This window comes from Elaeis guineensis, chromosome 1 (genome assembly GCF_000442705.2).
Source record: "Elaeis guineensis isolate ETL-2024a chromosome 1, EG11, whole genome shotgun sequence".
Taxonomy (NCBI): Eukaryota; Viridiplantae; Streptophyta; class Magnoliopsida; order Arecales; family Arecaceae; genus Elaeis; species Elaeis guineensis.
Genome location: NC_025993.2, coordinates 161,573,709 through 161,594,754, shown reverse-complemented (window position 1 = coordinate 161,594,754; position 21,046 = coordinate 161,573,709). Strand labels below are relative to the sequence as shown.

The following is a 21,046-nucleotide window of genomic DNA, read 5'->3' as shown; positions in this document are numbered from 1 at the left end:
CCTAGTCTCCTCTCTGACTTGACTGTCGGAGGGTCCCCGTCGGAGCCGCCTCCGGTTAGTGCGGACTTTCTTTTGCAGGTACTCGTTCCCGACGATCAGGCGATGGGAGGATTGGCCGCAACAGTTAGCATATACTATGTTGCTAAATACATTCCAGATGTTGGGCTATAATTTTTTTTGTGCTGTACAAAGTAAGGCTAATGGTGTCCTAACTCATGCATGAGTTTAGCTACAGTGGAACCAAGAGCAAAAAAAGGTGTAAAATATCAATTATTCTAAAGTGGCATTTGGTAGGAGCATAAGGAATATAGGCGAAAGGAAATATGTCAAGTGTCATATCCAGCTACAGCCAGGTGTTTCTGTCAAATTTTAGTGAGCTGTCAATAATTTTTGAGATAAACTGAGAACTGAAACAAACTATCAATTTTTGAAATGGCAAAACTTCTAGTATATCATATATGATGGTATTGATATTTTAAATGTAATATCAATATTGAATATAATATTATATATCATAAAATTATAGTATTCTAGTTTATTATATCATTTAACAAACACTAACGTGCATATATTATGTAGTGATATATTAGACATTATAATATCAATATTTTAAAGACTAAATTAATATTAAATAATAAAATAATTATATTATTTTATAATATTAATTATATTATAATTTATTCATTATCATACTATAATATTCATATAATATAATAGATAATATAAAAATAGTTTTAGAGGTAAGGCAGAATAGATATAAGCCATTCCAAGATGGACATAAAATAGTCAATGATATGCTTAAAAATTGATCCTAGCCCACATGGTAAAATCGATCAATTATGGACCACCACGAAGTCCTCATCTCGACTGATCAATTCTGCTATGTGGCCATTCTGAAAGATGCATGGAGATGCTCAAACCTCCCACCATTCGGTTAGAGCTAGTCCATAATAGCAGATTTGTATTTCATCGGATTATATCTTCTGAACATGCAAGTGGTTAGTCTTAATGGCCTTCTTTACACATTTTAAAGTGCCAATCACAATGGGTACTGATCCTAATCTATATAAATCTTTCCTCGATGACCCTCCAGATAACTCCAAGTAAAGTTTGCATTGAGTACAAAGGGAGGATAGCTGGTACTCCACCTCTTTCTCTTTCTCTCTCTTCCTCATAGACACCCTCATGTGGACTTTGGATCTCTCTCTCTTTCTTTACCTTCTTTTCTATAGAATCTTCTTGATTATCCTAAGGTAATCTAATTTAGCCATCGGAGGATCTCCCACTAAGAAACCTATAGCAAGTAAATTTCTTCTGTTTGTGGTGTTTCAAGATCGATGCAGATGTTGGAGAAAAGATCTGATCACTATCAATTGCTTCGAAATTTTCAACTAGCTATTTAGGTTTCTGAATCATCATTCTCAACTCTTTAGCCCCTACCATCTAGCTTGTCAACTTGAGACCGTTTTCAGCAGCAACAATCTATGTCCAAGAAATGGGCAAGATGCGTGCTCTTATTTCTTTTCCTGTTTAGTTTCTTTATTTCGGTGATGGAATTTGAGCATAGATCTATTTCTTAATATGATTAATTTCTTCTTAATCCATTTTCTTGACTAATGTATACCTTCGTAAGTAAGGGTGAAAGTGGTATGAATATTATCCGCTCGGATCCATTTTTCTATCTAAATCAATTCGGATATAGACAAAAATTTGAAGATTTAATTAATATCCGTATCCGTATTCATGTATCTATAAAAAAAAAAATGGATATAGATATGGATGGATGATTATCTGATTCGTATCCGAATATCATATGTAATCCTATACAATTTTATATAGTACTTATTAATTTTTTAAAAAATATATAACTATCTAAACATATTATTGATTTGATTTATCATCTATTTAATAATATCTTTAATTCTGTAATCATAAAATTTAATTATCTAAATTATATCCATATTTGTAGCATTAAAATTTTATTGTATTTATTTAAAATAAATATAGATATAAATTTTTACATCCAAATAATATCTATATTCATATTTATATTTACTATATAAAATAAATATGAATATAAATATATTGATATTTTACCGGTATTCAATCTAAATCAAGCTTAATGGCATCCGATCTGTGCAATTCACAGGTCCAGTTTATTGCTCTACGCCAAGATAGATCACCAGCAATTCACACACTCCAAGGACACAGGAAAGACGTCTTTATACTTACAATCTTACATCAATACAACTTCCAAAGACAGGAAAAGAATATAAATACTCTTATGTTTTGTAAAACCAGAAACTCTGGAACAAAGTTCGAAATCACTAAATTGTCTGCAGAGTTCTCCTGAATGTTCCCCTGCTCTGTAGCGAGCCAAAACATCCATGCCGATCTACCAAAATCTTTCATTTGTTGCGATCCAATTCCGACCATCTTCGACCCAAAACAACGAAAAACCATCGATCCGTGATGGTTTGTCCATTTCCTTCAGACCAAAGAGGCGGAAGCTCCGCGTTACAGACGGGAATCATGGAAACTGAAAGGTGCCAGCTGCAGCCGCCCCCCCACCCTCTGGTGGGTTGATCGAGATCCAAAGCAACGACAAGGTGATGGCGATCAGCCCCGACCACACAAACACAATCGTGGGCGTCTTCCCTCGTCTTCCCATCAATCCCTTGGCGAAGGGGTAGAGATGGGCCAGCACCCAGAAGCTGAAGAAAGCTCCTCCCATGAGCTTGCTCCAGTTGGGCGTCTCGCTGTACACGGTCTTGGCGAACCCGAAAGCAATCGCGATGATGTTCACCATCATGATGGTGATGGGTGGTATCATGAGCGACGTCCACTTGACGATGTAGAGGTCGGCGTAGATGTCCTCCACGTCATCCCCGGCTGATTTGGAGGTGAGGGTGAAGGAGATCTCGATCCCAGCCATCACCTTGAGGAGGCCTTGGACGACGGCGTAGAAGTGGGCGCTGGTGCCGGAGATGAGCCAGAACTGCTCGTTCCGCCAGATCTCCTCGAGGCCGACACCGGACCACTTGACCTCCAGAATGGCGATGCAGATGAGGAAGACGGTGATGATGAGGAGGTAGACGAGGAAGGCGACACTGAGGGTCCGCACGATGAAGTGGCCGGTGAAGAGGGAGAGGGCGGGGAGGAAGCAGTAGACGAGGAGAAAGATGGAGGTGAATGGGTAGATGCCGACGTTGAGGTAGGCGACGCGCTGGAGGAACTTGAGCCGGGAGGAGGCGAGGAGGGCGTTGTTGCGCGAGAAGAAGATCTCCACGGAGCCGGTGGCCCAGCGGAGCACCTGGTGCAGCCGGTCCGTCAGGTTGATGGGGGCCGACCCTCGGAAGGCGTCGCGCTTGGTGATGCAGTACACGGACCGCCACCCCCGGTTGTGCATCCTGAACCCCGTCACCACGTCCTCCGTCACCGACCCATAGATCCACCCCACACGGTCCCCCCACTCCGTCTTGTCCTCGTACCTGCACCACCAATTGTACTCTTCTGTTACGTCGTTGGCCTCGATGGGCCGATGGACAGCCCGAACCATTTGGTAGGTAGATTTTTTCTTCGGCAAAAAGAAATTAAGGTGATCGATCAGGAAGGGTACCAGCAAGAGATGACCGAGACGGCCTCGGCAACGGTGTGAGGATCGAGGGGCGGGCGAGGGACCCTGAGGGCACCGGGTGGACGGCCATACTTGATCCCCGGGTGATCCGCCAGCGGCCGGCCCTGGAACTCGGCGATTGGAATGGACTCCGCAAGCGCTTCCGAGTTGCCAAAGCGCTTAGGCATGAGCGCTGCATTAAGTTCCCCATCAAAATCCTCGGCCTTCAGCGACTGCATCTCTGTCTCCGTGTCCGTGGGATACATATTTTTCTTTTCTTTCTTGAGGAACCACCCTTTGTATTCCACCGTACTTGGAGGGTCGAACCCGTACAACGCAAATCGCCGAAACATGCAGCCAGTTCCCACGTACACCGGGCCCTGCAGCAAGTAATCATGCACCATAATCGTTAGCTAGCGACTTTGATTGCATATTCTTAGTTTGTCGGTTCCAAAATTTCATGGTGTGCCACGGAATATCATCCCGTTTTGCCAAGCTCCCTCATCGCCAATCTATTACACTGCGGTAGGTTTTATGATGATGAGCTGAACTAGTGGTGGCAGGTGTGGATATATACCTGGATGCCATCCAGGGCGCGCATGTTGCCATCAAAGAAGACGGTGTTGTGGTTGGCATAGCGGTCGGAAGGGTCGATGCCCTCGAACCGCTGGGGGAACTGGATGTAGCAGATGCGCTCGCCGCCGCGGTCCATCATGAAGCACATGCCCTCGCGGATGGCCTGGCAATTGTAGATATAGTGGTCGCAGTCCAGGTTCAGGATGAAGGGACCATTGGACATGACGGCCGATGCACGCACCAGCGCATTCATCGCCCCAGCCTTCTTGTTGTGGTCGTACCCCGGCCGCTTCTCCCGCGACATATACACCATCATCGGCAGCCGGATGTCCACATCGCTGAAGTCGATCATCTGCTCCTCCTCCGGCAGCCCCAAAAGTGGATCAGCCGAAGGTGGCTTCAGCATCACCTGCAGCAGCCGGTCAAATCAATCCAATAAGATCTCAAGATTCTGGAAGAGTTCATGAGACGAGAGGTTGATTTAATTACCTGGAGGATGCCGGCGTGATCTCCTTTGGAGTGGTCGGGGGCGGAAAAGGCCCAAGTCCCAGGCCAATGGGTCCCATCGGCCATCCACGTAGCTTTCTGGACCTTGATCGGCTCGAGCGGGTCGCCACCGCTCTCCCTCATGTGCTTCAACATCTTCATTTCCTCCCGGGCATTGAACGCGTCGGACCGTCTCCGGATGGAATCCGGCAGGCCATTGATCCTCACCTTGAATTCGTCGTACTCCCTCTTCACCTTCCTCCGATCCTTCACGAAGTCTTGCCTTCTCTTGTTCTTGGTCGGATCACCCTTCACATTGAAGTAACTGTCCGGGTTCCTCGGCTCGATGTCATGCTTCCGGCAGAAGGGAACCCAGATGTTGGCAAAACTGGCGGCCTCCGCCATGGCCTCGAAGGTGAGGAGAGCCCCTCCATCGTCTGATACGTAGCATGCCAGCTTCTCCACCGGGTAGTCCACGGCCAGAATTGATAGGATGGTGTTCGCGGTAACGAGCGGCGGTTCCTTCTCCGGATCGGCTGTCGACACGAACACATCGACTCCGGGGAGGTCGGACCGCCCGGTGGGGTTGTCAGGGGACGGCATCTCGAATTTGTCCTTGAGGACTGATAGATCGGTTTCCCTGTTGATGGGGCGCAGCTTTGGGAGCACATCAAGCAGCCAGGAGAAGGCGAACCAAAGCTCGCACACGATCGACAGTCCCCACAGCCACATTGCTTCTTCATTGGGATGCTTCACTCTCCACCCCAGGAAGAAGAAGAGGCCGATCAGCCGACCAACTATAAGCAGCCTGAGTCACCCTTCTTCTAATTAGACTCACAAACACACACACACACACACACACACACACACACACACAATGGGTAAGGAGATTATGACGACAACTTCTTCACAACTGCATATAGATCACCCACCTGTAAGGGCTGATGATGCCAGCAGGCATCTGAATTTTCCTAGTGAGGGGCTTCCAAGGCTTGTCTGTGGCCTCGGGGATGCCGTCGCCCGTGCCCCCATCGATGTCATCTTCGTACATGCCGTCCTTGGGCCAGAAGGCGTTGCCGTAGCCGTAGGTTCCCTTGGTCTCGAACAGCCAGCGATTATGGTCGAAGTCCCCCGTCTGGCTCCGCATCAGCAGCGACTTGTTCGAGTTCATCACCGACATGCCGGGGGCCGGGAGAGGGAGGGCGCCGGCACTGAAGTCGGGCACTTCGTCCTCGTAGTCTCCTATCTTGTAGGGCTCCTTGCAGCCCGGGCATGTGCCTCCATCCTTCTGGGCATCCATGTAACAGTCTCTGCATATCTTGAACCTGCCATGCATCCCGGCATTCATGTTTTAGTATTACAATAACTCTTTCATCGCAGAATTACGGAAGCGTTCTTGAGCCAAAGGACGAGGCCTGCGTACCTGCACTCACAGGGATCGATATCCTCGCCCCGCTCGTTCCGCATGACCTTGCCATCGCAGGCAGGCATGGCACACTTGGAGCCCTTGGCACCGGCCATCTGGGGGTGGCTCACCTCCGAATCGATCACCTTGTCCATGAGGTGTGCCCTGGTGACGCTGTTGAATCCCCCGGTGAAGAGCGAGTTGGACACGTACTGCTCCTCGGCCTTCATTGCCACGGATTGCGGCTCCATTCCGTCCATTGGCTGGTTGTCGGGCGTCGGAGGGATTTGGACCGTGTAGTTTGTGTAGTCCCCCGACAGCTCGCCTGACATGTCGATATCCTCCCTTGAGAGGCTCACATACCGTCCGCTTGACGTCCTCCTCGCGAACTTCACCGTCTGCCCGGTCGTGTTCCGGCTGCTTTGAGAGCCGGCACCTCCCGGGTTGCGGATTGCCTTCTTCGATGGATTGTGTGGTTGATTCGATGCCATCTTTCTAAGGGGTTCTTTTCCTCTGCTCTTCTAATCTCCGATCGTTATTTTGGTTTCAAGGCTTTCATTATCGATCTCTATTTCAGCAAACCTGAAAAATTTCGCACTGGGCATCAATTCGAACCACTGGTGCGTTGCATTAAAACATCGTATTCTAGGAAACAAAGTTTCAAAGTGAACACTGCAAAATGTAAATCTGAACCCGCCAATGCCTCATAGCACCAGAGGAAACATAGCATATCAAAGTAGGTTGCTCTGCAAATTTAAATTCTAATGTACTTACATTGTGGCTGTAAATTAAATTTTCTTGTAAATGAAGTGCAAGTGTGCAAGAAAATATAACGCAATAACAAAGAACATTTTAAATAAACACTTGCTATCCCCTACCAATTGTCTTCAGACATGGATCCTAGATTTATTTCAATGCAGCATTTACTAATATATAGCAATCATTCATCCAAAATGAAGGCTAGAGCATTATGCTTCTCTTTCTATACCCTCGGGAGGAAGCTTGCTCACCGGCTTGCACATTGATCATGCTTGTTAAGAGCCCAATCCCTTGGTTTTTTGTGAAGAGATGTCCCTAGAATACAATTTCGGTTGCTCCGTCCAGTTTAAAGAACCTCCTCTCCTCTCCTCTCCTCTGATCCGGAGTCCAGAGACCCATCCCACCATCCGAAGGCCTAACTGGCGTTTCTAATGATTGCACCTTGTGTAACTTTACTACATCAGGGAATGGCAATTCTTGCAGGCATTGGTGATGCATGGGAGCAGCAGAGGAGCTTAATGCGAACCATCATGAGCTCGGAGGAAGAGAGAGATAAGGACGAAGAGAAAAGGCGTGGGCTGAGTCAAAAGGAAGGGTTGGTATGGTAGGAAGTTGATGGTGGGAGACTAGGTCAATACTATTTAAAAGGGGAAGAACTCTTTGCCCGGTATTTAAGGAGGGTGTTATAGAGAGTGATTGGTGTCGGAATCAAGCACCGGGCGAGGCTCACGGCCCTTCATTTCTTTCTAGTTTCTACACAGTTGCGGCTCACACGACACTCGCTTAGCCATTGAATCCTGTCAGAATAATTAACAACAGAATGCCACAGGGCGAGAGCCTAGGGAAGGAAAGAAACTAGCTACACCTCAATGCAACTCACTCTCCCTTCGTTGGGAAAACCTGGGAACAGCTCATACAACGTTAGGGAGAAAGCTGGTCTCGTCAACTTGTTCCCACACCATTCCGCAGCGTTCTTCTTTGCAGGTGGAGTGAGGGTGGTGGCAGGGAAGGTGGTTGACCTGAAGCCTCGGAGAGAGCGGTGGCAGATTTAGTAGACAGAGAGGCCTCCAGAAAATCAGGCGTGTCCCTAACCCGTGGGAATTTTTTGTAGCTTGTGCTATACCCGAGTACCTGATATCTTGATTAGATCAAGTCCATTGGTGTCTAGATTTTCGTTTACAGTTTTGGTAGCATTAGAATTGCGTCATCTCTCTGGAGCAATGTATTTGAGCTCACGGAGTATTTCAAAATGCAGTATATTGGCCAGTTGTTGGAAAGCAGATATTAATTATATGAACATCCTTCAATTAAAAAGTCTCACAAAGATATGTGTGATTTGATTTTCTTTCTAGTTATCGTCAAATCATGAGTCTAGAAGCGTTCTCTCTGGCAGCCAGAACATGAAGGTCCATTAATTGGATCCTTATCTTCCAAAGGCTTTAGACCAAATAGCTTCATATATCTATCATCCGAAAATACTTCATAGTTTGTCGAAGGAAATATATCGCCTGACTAGGTAACTAACTTGGGAGATCCTGGAGCTTGATCGTAATTGGGAGTACATGGAACGGGTACTCAGGAGCTGCTTCATGTACTGGATTTTGATTCTTTGGCAAGTTACATGGAGCGTCCTGTGTGGTTACTGAATAGCAGATCTTGTTAATGATGAAATAAATAATTAAAAAATGAATATAGTGCAATGAGTAATTCATTTTATTACCAGATATTTTCTTTGAAAATCACATTATTATACATTTTCCGACACAATTAATTGGCAGGAAGACAATTTTATTTGATGTGTCAGTGACATCCAACTTAAATTTGTAGATAGCCAATCCACTGGAATTTTGGAACCATATGCACACTGTACTCTCCAAACCCACAAAACCAAAAATCTACTTTTTATTCTAGACTTTTAGTAATCATGGCTTAGCCAATGATCCAAAGAGATATACACAGGAAAACTACATAATTCCATAACAAAGAACAGAGCTTTTCTAAGTTTATTATTCTATATGGTCTTACGTACCCTCAGACGTCAACCAAACTTTGTATGGGAACTGGCCATGCAAATGTTTTTCAAAATTGTCTCATGCGTGTAGCAACTCCAGATGCTTCTCCTGTTCAGGGAGAAGAAGGAAGAGCTGGAGGGTGGTTTCGAAGGCGATAGGTTGTTATAATTAAAATTAAAGTGTGCTCACTTAATCGATGGGACATGGCCATGCACTCCCTCGTTCAAGGCACCATGAAACCACAGCCCCGCATCAGGCCGCGAGAGTGCATTCAGCTGGCCTCGGAGGGCTTTTTTTTTTTCTTTTTTTTTTTTTTTTGGGAGAATGACAGGGGCTAGTAAGATACTTTCCTCATGTGTAATTATACAATATTAAATAAGATGTCTACAGGGAGTGAATAAAAATGATGGGAAACCATTAGAAGATACGGATAGATGAAAAGAAAGCAGCAGGTGCTTTCAGAAGAACAGAACCTTCAAGCCGACCACGGAGGATTGATTATGTTCTCGGTTGTTTGAGGCTTCCGTGCAATTCCGTCAAAATAATTATAAGTAATACCTAATAAATATATAATTTTGGGGCAGAGGGCAATCTTACTTGAGGGTGGCAAAAATCAATCCAATTCATCAATTCGATCCGTATTCGATCCATCTTAAATAGATTTGAATTTGTATTAAACGGCTTCAGATCGTAAATAGATCGACTTATTTAATCCGTTTAATAATCGGATCGAATTCAGATTTCATACAGCAGATCTGTTTAACTTGTTTATTAAATAGATTGGATCGGATCGGATCGGATCAGGTTGTAATCCGTGAATCTGCTACCCACTAAATATAAAAGCTAAAATCCTAAAAAAATCCGAAACCCTTCAGCATTCGCTCGTTCGCTCTGCGGCTCTGCCTCTCTGGTGTCTGATCTTTCATCTTCCCTCCCATTCTCGACTTCTAGATCTAGGGTTTCCTCCTTCGCTCCTCCACTCCTCCTTCAATGGCCAGTTGCTTGCAACTTCCTTTCTAACGGTGGCCGGGCGAACTGTGAAATCCATCCCCTCCCGCGGCTTTCTCTGGTTTCTTCCTTCGATGACGGTCCTCTTTCATCATCGATCTTTGAGGGCTTGTGCTGCTTGGCACTTTGGTGGCTTGGCCGCTCGAGATCTAGCCATTTAGAATTTTTTTCTTTTTTTTCTTTCGGTGATTGCCTGGTCGCTGCTTTCTTCTCCAACGGCCGTCGCTTAAGGAGGTTGGCCACTTGAGATCTAAGAATTTTTTTTTTCTTTTTGACCTTTTCCTCCTTCCATGCTTCCTTAATCTTCCTCAAGGTATACTTTTCTTAATCCTTAATCTAGGATTTTTGAATTTTCATGTTTATTTTTTTCATGGTGATCAACATGTGCAATGATTATGCTTTGAAAATTCGATCGGCTTGCTTTATATGCGAAGGTTAGATGTATGTATATTGTGCTTCAGTTACTAGGATGTGGGAGAGAGTTAATATCCCGACAGATCTGTGGTGTGATCAATATTTGGATATTATTGTTTGTTATGTCACCTTCTGTGTATCATAAAAAGCATATTCTATCTATCATGATAGTGCTCGTTTTAGCTTGCAGCTGCTTTCTAATATTTTGCCCATTTTCCTTCGTTGTTTTTATTGTTATGGTTGTTTATTTTTGATGATATGAGAATTAGACTTTCATCTATAACTTGATGTTTAAATATTTAGCAATCTAGATTAGAGATAAAATGATTACTATTTTTATATTTTGTATTCTTTTGTATTCTCAAATTTTTATCATGCTCGTAGGTTACTATTTTGTATTCTTTTAATATGCAAGGATCTTTTTTTTTCATTTTTTGCTATTCTGATGATTTTCAGATACAGTATCATTTTGAAAACTGAAATAAGTAACAGAACAAGGGTAAACATGTGATCTACATAAGTTCCTGCTGCTTGTTGTCCTTTTGAATTTCAAAATAATGTGAGCTAGTGCAGGTTGTGAAAAAGAGCTTAAACTCTATCTGGGATGAGACTTTTGACTTTCTTGTGGAAGATGGGCTACATGATTTGCTTATTTTGAAAATTTGGGATCATGACATGCTGAAAAAGGTATCTCTTCTTGATCCTGTTAATGCATTAGTAGTTTCAATAACTTGGTTAGGATCTGATATGTTACAGCAATTAATAGAATTATTAGTATAACCTGTACTAGAGAGCTCTATTGCTCAACATCTTGGTTTGGATAGAGTCAAAACTTGTCATCCAATTCACATAATTTAGGCATAACATTTTATTCCTAAGCAATCATATTGATCATCTTGTCTATCATTTTAGGATTTGACCAAGAGATGCATTATTACGCTGACGAGAGTTATAATTGAAAGAGAGTTGGCAGATAGTTTCTTTCTTGAGGCGTCAAAACTTGAAAAGTTAAATTTCAGCCTCAAGTGAAAATTGCAGCCAATTTATTAAGATTTTTGATTGATAAAAGATAATTTTACTTTTACCACCATTCATTATACAGGATTGACAATTTTTTTGATTACTTTGTCTTAAATCTGGGTTTTGAAAAATATTATGATATATACTTCAGTTCTGAGATAGGATTAGGCAAATTGCAATCACACAAGTGAAACTGATTGTGGTAGCTATTTGTCATATCATTTAATTCATCTTGGTTATTCTTAAAAAATTGAATTCATCTTAATCTTTATTTTTTCTAACAAAAATCATAGCATACAACAATAAATATATTAAATGGATTGGGTTGGGTCAGTTAAACAGGTTATTCATCTAATAAATAGGTTAAACGATAAATAGGTTAAACGGATTGGGTCGGATCAGTTAAATAGGTTAACTATTTAATAAACATGTTAAACAGATCGGGTCAGATGACCTATTTATTAAATGGGTCAAGTTCAGATTTGAAAATCTGATTTGTTTAATAAACAGATCGGGTTCAGCTTTGATATTTTCTGACTCTATCTGCATCTGATCCGATTCATTTATGACTGATCCGACCCAATTGCCACCCCTAACCTTATTTCCTCCATCGTACCCAAAAAAAAATCGCATGTGTGTGGATGCGATGGATTTTTTTTAAATGTTATTTTCTTAATATTTATTTTCAAGTTCATCCCTTTGTCTAACTTAATTTTTAAAATATGCTAATTTGACTGAGTGAGATCCTATGCAGTGAAATCGCATATTGAACGTGCGATTTCAAGTTCGAAATCACATGTTCGATATGCAATTTCAAGCTGAGATGGCATCTCATGGTTGATATTTTTAAATATAAATTAAAAAATAAAATCGTATGTTGGAAATGTGATTTCACGATGAAATCACATCTTCAACATGCTATTTCTCCTTTTTTTTTTCTCTCCTTTGTATCGAGGATTTTTTTTTTCTTTCCCTTGTATCGAGGGCGCAGATGGAGGACAATAGGGGCACGGACGGAAGACGGATGAGCCAGGGCTGGAGGGAAGGGGTGGCGGTGGTCGCACGGGGTGTGGGTTCACCAAGGCCTGGAGGGGAGTGGGATTTGATGGTCATGCGGCATGCGAGCTCGCAAGGGCCCAGGGGGTGGTGGTGGTTGCATGGAGCCAGAGGTGGACTGCGGGTGTGGCATGAACGATGCGGGGCGGGGCCATGGCAGATGCAGCATAAACGACAACAGCCTAGGCCTCGTAAGGGGAGGAGGCGGCCATGGTGGCAGGACAGAATGAGAGTGGGGCCTAGAAGGGACAGTGTGGAGGAGCGACGAGCGAGTGGATGTACCACCGATGGTGCATCGGAGGGGGGTGGGTGCGGATCAGTCGGAGGGATGGGGTGGGAGGAAGAAAAGGGAGAAATGAAAAAAAAATTTAAAAAAATAAAAAAAATTAATGATAAAATATTATTATTTGATGAATAGTAAAATATTATTATTTTATTAATAAAAAATTATTATTTGATTAATAATAAATTATTATTATTTGATTAATAATAAATTATTATTATTATTTGATGAATAATAAAAAAATATTTGAATCAAAAATTTTATTCAAAGATAAAAAAATGCAAGAAAACTATTTTTCGAACATCATGGGCTGAGCCCTGAATCTCAGGGGGGTGACCTCTAGGTCATCTCATTTTGAAAAAAAAAATATTGACATGCCTTTTTAGACTAGCATACAAAAGAGGACGACCTATGATGCGACCTTTGTGCCAGGGGATGACATATGGGTAGACCCTTGCTGTGCTGCAAGCTAAAACAAAAAGATCATTATATTCAAATAAAATTTTTATTCTCTACGGCCAGCCCCCTCCGGCATCATCTACGGCTCCTCCATCCACTCGTCACTGCTCCATGCCTCCTCCGATGCCGCATTGTATTATTATTATTACTAGCATATTATCCACACGATGCACTGGATTCTTTTTGGTTTAGTAAATATATTGTTTTAAAATAATATTTATATTTATTATATAATTATTTTAAAAATAATATATATCTTATTATTATATAAATTTTTTATTTTAATCATTAATATATTTATTGATTTTTAGTGATAAATATATTTTAAAATAATATTATTAATCAAATAATAATATTTTATTATTAATCAAATAATAATATTTTATTATTAATTAAATAATAATTTATTATTCATCAAATAATAATAATTTATTATTAATCAAAAAATAATAATTTATTATTTATCAAATAATAATATTTTATTATTCATCAAATAATAATAGTTTATTATTCATCAAATAATAATAATTTATTATTAATCAAATAATAATATTTTGTTATTCATCAAATAATAATATTTAATATTAATCTTTTTTTCTCGTTTCTCCCTTCCCTTCCGCCCACCCCACCACCGATCGCTCCTCCACCTCTTTGCTAGTAGCCGATCTGTATCCACTCTCCTTTGGTGCACTATCGATGGCACCTTCACTTGGCTGTCGCTCTCCTGTGCTGTCTCTCCTGAGCCCCACGCCCATTTTGGCCCGCTGCCATGGCCACCTTCCTCTCCCTTCGTGAGGCCCAGGCTGCGGCCATTCGTGCCGTGGCCCCGCCCCACTGTCATTCGTGCCGCACTCGCTGCCCAGCTTTGGCTTCATACGACCCCCTCCTCTCCCCAGCAGGCCCCAACAAACTCGCACATCGTGCGACCACCAAAACCCTTCTCCCCAATGGGCCTCGACGAACCCACACCCCATGCAACCACCACCACCCCTTCTCCCCAGCCCCGACCCCTCCGTCCTCCATCCGCATCCCTCGATACAAGGGAGCGGAAAAAAAAAACCTTCAATACAAAGGAGAGAGAAAAAAAGAGAAAAATTGGATGTTGAAGATGCAATTTCACCATGGAATCATATTTTCAATATGTAATTTTATTTTTTAATTTATATTTGAAAATATTGATCGTGGGGTGCCATCTCAGCTTGAAATCACATGTTCAACATATGATGTCGCCACATCGGATCCCACTCAGCCAAACTATCATATTTTGATAAATAAGTTAGAAAGAAGAGTAGATTAATTTAAAAATAAATATTAAAAAATAATAATTAAAAAATTTTTGAATACGACTACTGCTCCATATCTTTTCATGCCATCATCACCTTCCTGCTTGTACAATGAACATGATCACTCCTACCATCATCTGTACCATCAACTCCCACTATCCGCACCGTTACTATCATCCTCTTTGCAATTAATACCTATACCATTACCACTAACTCCACCATCATTTTTTTTTCAAATAAATTATATTTTTAATTTTTGAATTAAATCAAATTTTTTAAACAATCCATAAACTATAAAAAATTAAAATTTAGTCTCTATGCTTTTTGAGCCATTTTAATATAGTCCTTTTCCTGGATTTCAATCACTTTCTTTTACCAAAAATTTTAGATGTCGATACTTACATGGTAAAAAATATCTAACAAAGATGATATGACATAAATAACATGGCATATGAGTAATGATGTGGCACAATGGATGAAAGTTTTTATTTTACTGACATGATATGGGTGATGATGTGGCATCCACTATAAAATTTTTTTAAAAATGTTCAACACGGAGTGACATGTCAGCACTCATAGGTGACATAGCATTGATGATGTGGCATATGCATGATGATGAGGTACAGATGATGATGTGGCATATGATATAGAATTTCTTTCCAAAGTGTCCAATTATCGAGTGACATGTCAGTACTCATAGGTGACATGGCATAAATGGTATGCCATGTATGATGATGTGATATGAGTGATGACACGATATGTGATGTATAATTCTTTTTCGAAAATAACCAATCACCAAGTGACACGCCAGCGCCCACACATGCTATGGCATATATGATGTGGCACGTGAGTAATGACATGGCATGGGCAAGGACATGGCATGGATGGACTATGAATTTTTTTTTAAAAAAGTATCCAATCACTAAATGCCACATCATCACCCAAGCCACATCATTACGATAAATTATATTTTCATCCTCTAAGTTTCATAAATATTTTTATATGGTTCTTATACTTAAAAAAATCTCTAATTAAGTCCTTTGATTTTTCAAATATGACTTAATTTAACCTTCCCAAAAGGATGGCAGAGAAGATAATGATTCTGATGCGGGATGAGTCACTAGAAGCATTCAACAAGTCGAAAATGACAGCAATATTCAAAACAGGGAGCCGGGTCCAAATCTAGAAATGAAAGGATTGTTATGGCATATCTAAATCCAAATACAGAAAGAATGTGATGGCTCATAAGAAGAGAGTTATATCTTATCCATTGATTTCTACCTTCAACTATAATAGATTCTTGCTCCACATCTATATAAATAGGATCAAAGGACCTTAAAGAAAAAAAAGGCTTTCAAAAAGAAAAACTCCCACAACTCAAAGCTCTCATGATAAGAAATTCTCATGATGAAGACCAAGCTGCCATAGTCGTCTTTCAAAGACCGACCTCCTAAAGGCAAGCTCTTAAATGCTAAGGTGAAAAGTTCGACTTGAGAATGTCAATTTGAGAAAGCCGACTAAAAGCAAACTAATTAGAACATAGTTATGAGCGAGCATTCCCCAATAACTCATCAAGATTACTATGGAGAGCCAAAAAGCCAAGGATGAACAACCTCATGCTACCGACTTCTGTTTGAACTCCGACTCGAACGATTACTGACTCCAAGGTCGAGATCCAACCAACAATAGGAAATGTGGCCCAATGACTTTCACGAGCACTAACACATCTAAAACAAAGCCTCAACTTTGCACCGACCTCAAGCCGTCAGCCTACTCAGCCATATGGGTGATTCTTGAAATCTCTTAATAGCTTTCAGAATATGGGCACGATCCATAACTGACATTCATGACTAACAATTCTGATTCATGGATTAGTAGATGAATTTTCTACCCTAACAATCTATCAGATTGAGGCCTAGCAACCTAGTGATTAGGGGCCAAATGGCCTATGGCTCTACCCTCTATTTAAAGAGATAACAAAGAGACCCTTAGATAAGCCAATTAGGAAAGAGAATATCATCTCTTACTCTTGCACTCACCATTCTCCTCATTTTCTCTACTATTCTCAAGCTCTGACTAATTTAATCATTGAAGGATCCCCCATCGGAGAGCCCTCAACGTGAGTGAACTTCTCATATAGATTCTCTTTCGGGGTGCCTCCACCCTCAATCGACATCCACCCCTCAGTCGTATCTAACTTAGACAAGAGTCTTGCAGCAATAGACAGTAGTTATGACGATATAAATTCTTTTCTTGTATATGTTTATATCTATTCTGATATAAGGTAGAATGAAAAAGAGGATGGATTAAGAGTATGATTGAAGATGGAGTAAATTAATAATATAATAATATGTTATCAAAATAATTTTTTTTATTTTTAGTTTATGTATTATATTTTAATATTAGTTTTAACTATCAAAATCATATTAATTTAAATTAAATCATATCTGAAAATCAAAAGACCTAATTTAAAAAAATTTTTAACCATAAAGCAACAATTGAGATCCTTATTAGGGGATCTATTCTATCCTAATCGGAGCAAATGCCTGAGATCTTTAGTTGTATAGTCCATGATTACCAATCTATTCTTTTTCAAGAAAAAATTTAATAGCAGTAGCGAGCTCAACAATGGTGAAACTGAGAATGCCAAGACTACATACTTTTTCATTGTCGCTGCTATATTCACAATAACGATTTTCAGATCTCCAAATCTGATCTACTTTGGAACCATCTTTGAGTCCAGACCCCAACTCCCTATTTTGAATATTGTTGTCATTTTCGGCTTTTCAAATGTATCCAATAACTCTTCCCACATCCAAATTATCATCTTCTCTACCATCATGCTAAAAAGATAAACTAAATCACACAAGAAAATCAAAGAAACTAATTAGAGTTTTTTAAAGTATAAGGATCATTTAAGAACATTTGCGAAACTTTGAGGATGCAAAATATAATTTATAGTATATGGGTGATGACGTGGCATATGGATGCTAACGTGACATTTAGTTGCTGATATGTCACTCGATGATTGGATACTTTTGAAAAAAATTTACATCAGATGCCACATTACTAATGAGTGCTGATGTGTCACTCGGTGATAGGATATTTTTGAAAAAATTTCACATCAGATGCCATATCATCATCGATGCCACATCACCATGAGTGTTAACATGTCACTCGATTATTGGACACTTTCAAAAACATTCCATAGTAGATGCCATGTCATATTATTTATGAGTGCTAATATGTCACTTGGTGATTGGACACTCAAAAAATTTTATAGTAGATGCCACATCGTCACCAATGCCACATCATCTATGCCACGTTATCTATGAGTATCGATATATCACTCGGTGATTGGATACTTTTAAAAAATTTCACAGCAGATGTCACATCATTATCCATACCATATCATCTATACCACGTTACCTATGAGTACTAAAATGTCACTAGGTAATTGGACACTTTCGAAAAATTCCACAGCTGATGCCACGTTATCACCTATGCCATGCTAGTAAAAAAAATTCATCTATTATGCCACGTCATCACTCATATGATATATTATCTATGCCATGTCATCTTCATCGAATGTTTCTCGCCATATAAGCATCGGGTATCACCAGTTGGGATTGTCGGTGAGAGAAAATAGTCGAAATCCGAAAAAAGGAACACATTAAAATAGTTTAGAAAGTATAGAGACTAAACTTTAGCTTTTTACAGTTTAGAGACCTTTTAAAAAAATTTAATTTAATTCAGAGACTAAAAATATAATTTATCTTTTTTTTTTATAACCTCTATTATCACCGCCAATACTACCACCACTACCATCTCCTCCTCTATTATTACCAACATCAATATTCACAATCAATATTTTTACCCCCACCACCACCATCCTATCACCACAACAACTGCCACTACCATCTCTATCTTTTCAACTATTAACAATATTGTTATTGCTGCCACCGTTGCCACTTCTAATATTTTTGCCGCCACCCTTGCTGCCATTTTTAATGTTTTTACCAGCACCACTGCTACCACTACCATCATCAAGTCTATTATCATCCCTACTACCATAAGGTCATTATCACTCCCACCATCTCCACCACTGGTGATGATAAAGAAGAAGGGCAACTTCAACCTATATACAAATAATTTCTTAATCAGGAGGGCTATGGTGATAATAAGAAGAAAAGATACCATTAGTCTCATATTGATTGTCATATTTTTTATTTGAAGTGTCCTTTGAATTGAAATTTAGAGGGATAAAATCATGAGCCCCATGGGTCAGATATCTCATGGGCCAGACCATGAGCCTTTGAACACAACAACCACTATCGCCACCATTGTTGTTATTGTCATCACAAACTCTACAGCTTAGTTTCTTTGTTCTCAATGCTGATATAGAATAGATAAATTGAAAATTTTATCTTGCAGTAGAACTTTATTTTATCTTCTAATAGGTATGGGCACCTAAAGTTTGGTAGGAACCAAACCTCCCACTGATGCTCTTGTTAAAGGAATCTTTGGTGTCGCTTTTGGTGTATGACATGAGAAAGAAAAGGAAAGAGAATGATAGAGAATTTTGATAACACATCGTCTATTGTTGGGATAGTTTTCATGAGCCTTTTTTGAAAAAATGTAGGGCACATTGTTTCAGCCCCTATTTTGTTAATAAATTTATTTTTCTCTTCAATTTTTTTTCAATATTTTTATTTGATTTAAGTGGCGTTTGTTTTGGATCCTAAACCGATACTATCGATCTACTCCAGATGGCATATTGTTCTACACAGCCGCCACCTCCACCATCCTACTGCCCCATCCCCAATCCATACGCCACTACCTTTCACCACCACGACCGCTCCACCATTAACACCACTATGTTGACTGCTTCTTCTGAGGGTGATAGTGAGTGTTGTAATTCTGATGAAATGATAATTTCTCTTCTACACGAGCCACAGTAGCACCGGCCATCGCTGCAACGAACACTAAAACCCGCCAAGATATCCCTCGAGAGGAGATCCCCATTGTCCCTCTCGTACTCCTTTCCTGATCCAATCTAGTATCTCTTTCTTTAGTTAGCCCATCGTATTCCCTCGGAACCATGAGCACTGCCCATCTCATTCTTTTATGCTACCCAGTGGTGGCAGTAGTTGTGATGATAATCGTTGGAAGAGCTTGGCAAGAGAGACGAGCAGAAGTGCAGGTGGGAGGAAAATTGGAGGTATAGATTGAGTGTTTGATTTGTGATCGGAATGAAAATCGAAATGGTTTGGAATCGAAATCGGAATGATCAAATTTTTCGAATCGTTTGATTGGTGATCGGAATCGAAATCAAAATTGAAATAAAAATTTGAATCCATAAAAAAGAGTAGGAATTGAGTTCTATATAAATTGAGCCTTTCCCATTCCACTATGAAATTAAAATAAGACTTCTCCCAACCAAACGGTTGAAATGAAAATTATCTATTCTAATTTTGATTTCAGACTCTCACTCTCTCCAACCAAACACCTCTTGTATATAGCTTGCATTGCACTTGATCCCTAAAAACTCAATGCATGATGCCCACGTGAAGTTCTGAACCACGTAAATACCAAGGAACGAGGCTGATATGAACTTATGAAGCTGGCGTCATGGATGACAGATTTGGAGAACCATGAGAGACTATATTCTGAAGTATATAACAGTTGGAAAAGAAAAAGAAAAGAAAAACACCAGCACGTAGTGCACGTAATGACTAAAAGAAAAGGATGTAACTTAAGCTCTGATCTTGCCAGAAAACTAAATCCACTATTTCTAGTGTAATCATCTTCATATTCCAAGCTTCCTAAAAGATCACAACGGATAAATATGCAAATAATCTCTTAAAACTACTTAAAAAAAATAACAGTATAGCTGACAATTTTACAAGTAGAATGAATAATCCTAAGCAGATAGAACAGAGGCAATTCTAAATACATAGATTAGTTGTATAACGAAAACTAGTAAATTTGACAAAGAAATGACAAGGCAATAATCAAGAGCTACCCAAATCGAGGATAACGTTGTGAGAGAAGCCACTGACATAACATTGATATCCATGCGAAAGATATGACTTGCAAAGATGAGGAGAAGCCTCGGAATAAAACCAAGAGATAAGCATCAGAATTCAGGAGTGAGGCTGTAGCCCTCAAACCGGCAGCAGCAGTAGGGATTTGGAAAGCTGAAGAATCTTGCCTGGATTGAGCTTTGCTCCCTGTGACTGCTTGAACCAATAATCCAGTGGCATCGATTGGTAACCTGTGCATACTTGAACATAGTCGTGCTAAAGGGCACCCAATTTTGAACTGGAAGGTCAACATAATTCAGATGTTGCCATTCAGAAACCATGGTCTAACCTCTAAAAAAAAAACACTGACCACTACGAGTTCTTCTGACGCAAAGCATTACCTGCTTGTTAGTTTACAATAACATCAATATGACAACATCCTGTTTTTCACAGGTTACACCCTTTAGACTACTCTGACCATTTACCTCCTCATCTTATTAGCCCTCGGGACATAATCATCATAGTACTTTACCATAATCATCATCGTACCACATGTCAGCCGTGTGATATCTTTCTTCGCATCAGCCGCCAAAAAGGTTCAGTACTTCCAGCAGCAGGAGTATCCCAAGATTATAACCAAAAA

The 21,046-nt window shown here is 40.4% G+C and overlaps 1 protein-coding gene across 1 annotated transcript; it reads right to left on the bottom strand.

The window, feature by feature from the left end:
* Nucleotides 1-2,119: 2,119 nt before the first annotated feature.
* Nucleotides 2,120-7,406, bottom strand: LOC105039530 (cellulose synthase-like protein D4). The gene is made up of 7 exons (XM_010915713.3): nt 7,094-7,406; nt 6,102-6,665; nt 5,611-6,003; nt 4,682-5,486; nt 4,194-4,601; nt 3,620-3,996; nt 2,120-3,491 (listed from the first exon to the last, which is right to left on the bottom strand). Exons 2-7 carry the CDS (start codon nt 6,572-6,574, stop codon nt 2,531-2,533), a joined length of 3,417 nt encoding a protein of 1,138 aa, XP_010914015.1. The 5' UTR covers nt 6,575-6,665; nt 7,094-7,406; the 3' UTR covers nt 2,120-2,530.
* Nucleotides 7,407-21,046: the final 13,640 nt, after the last annotated feature.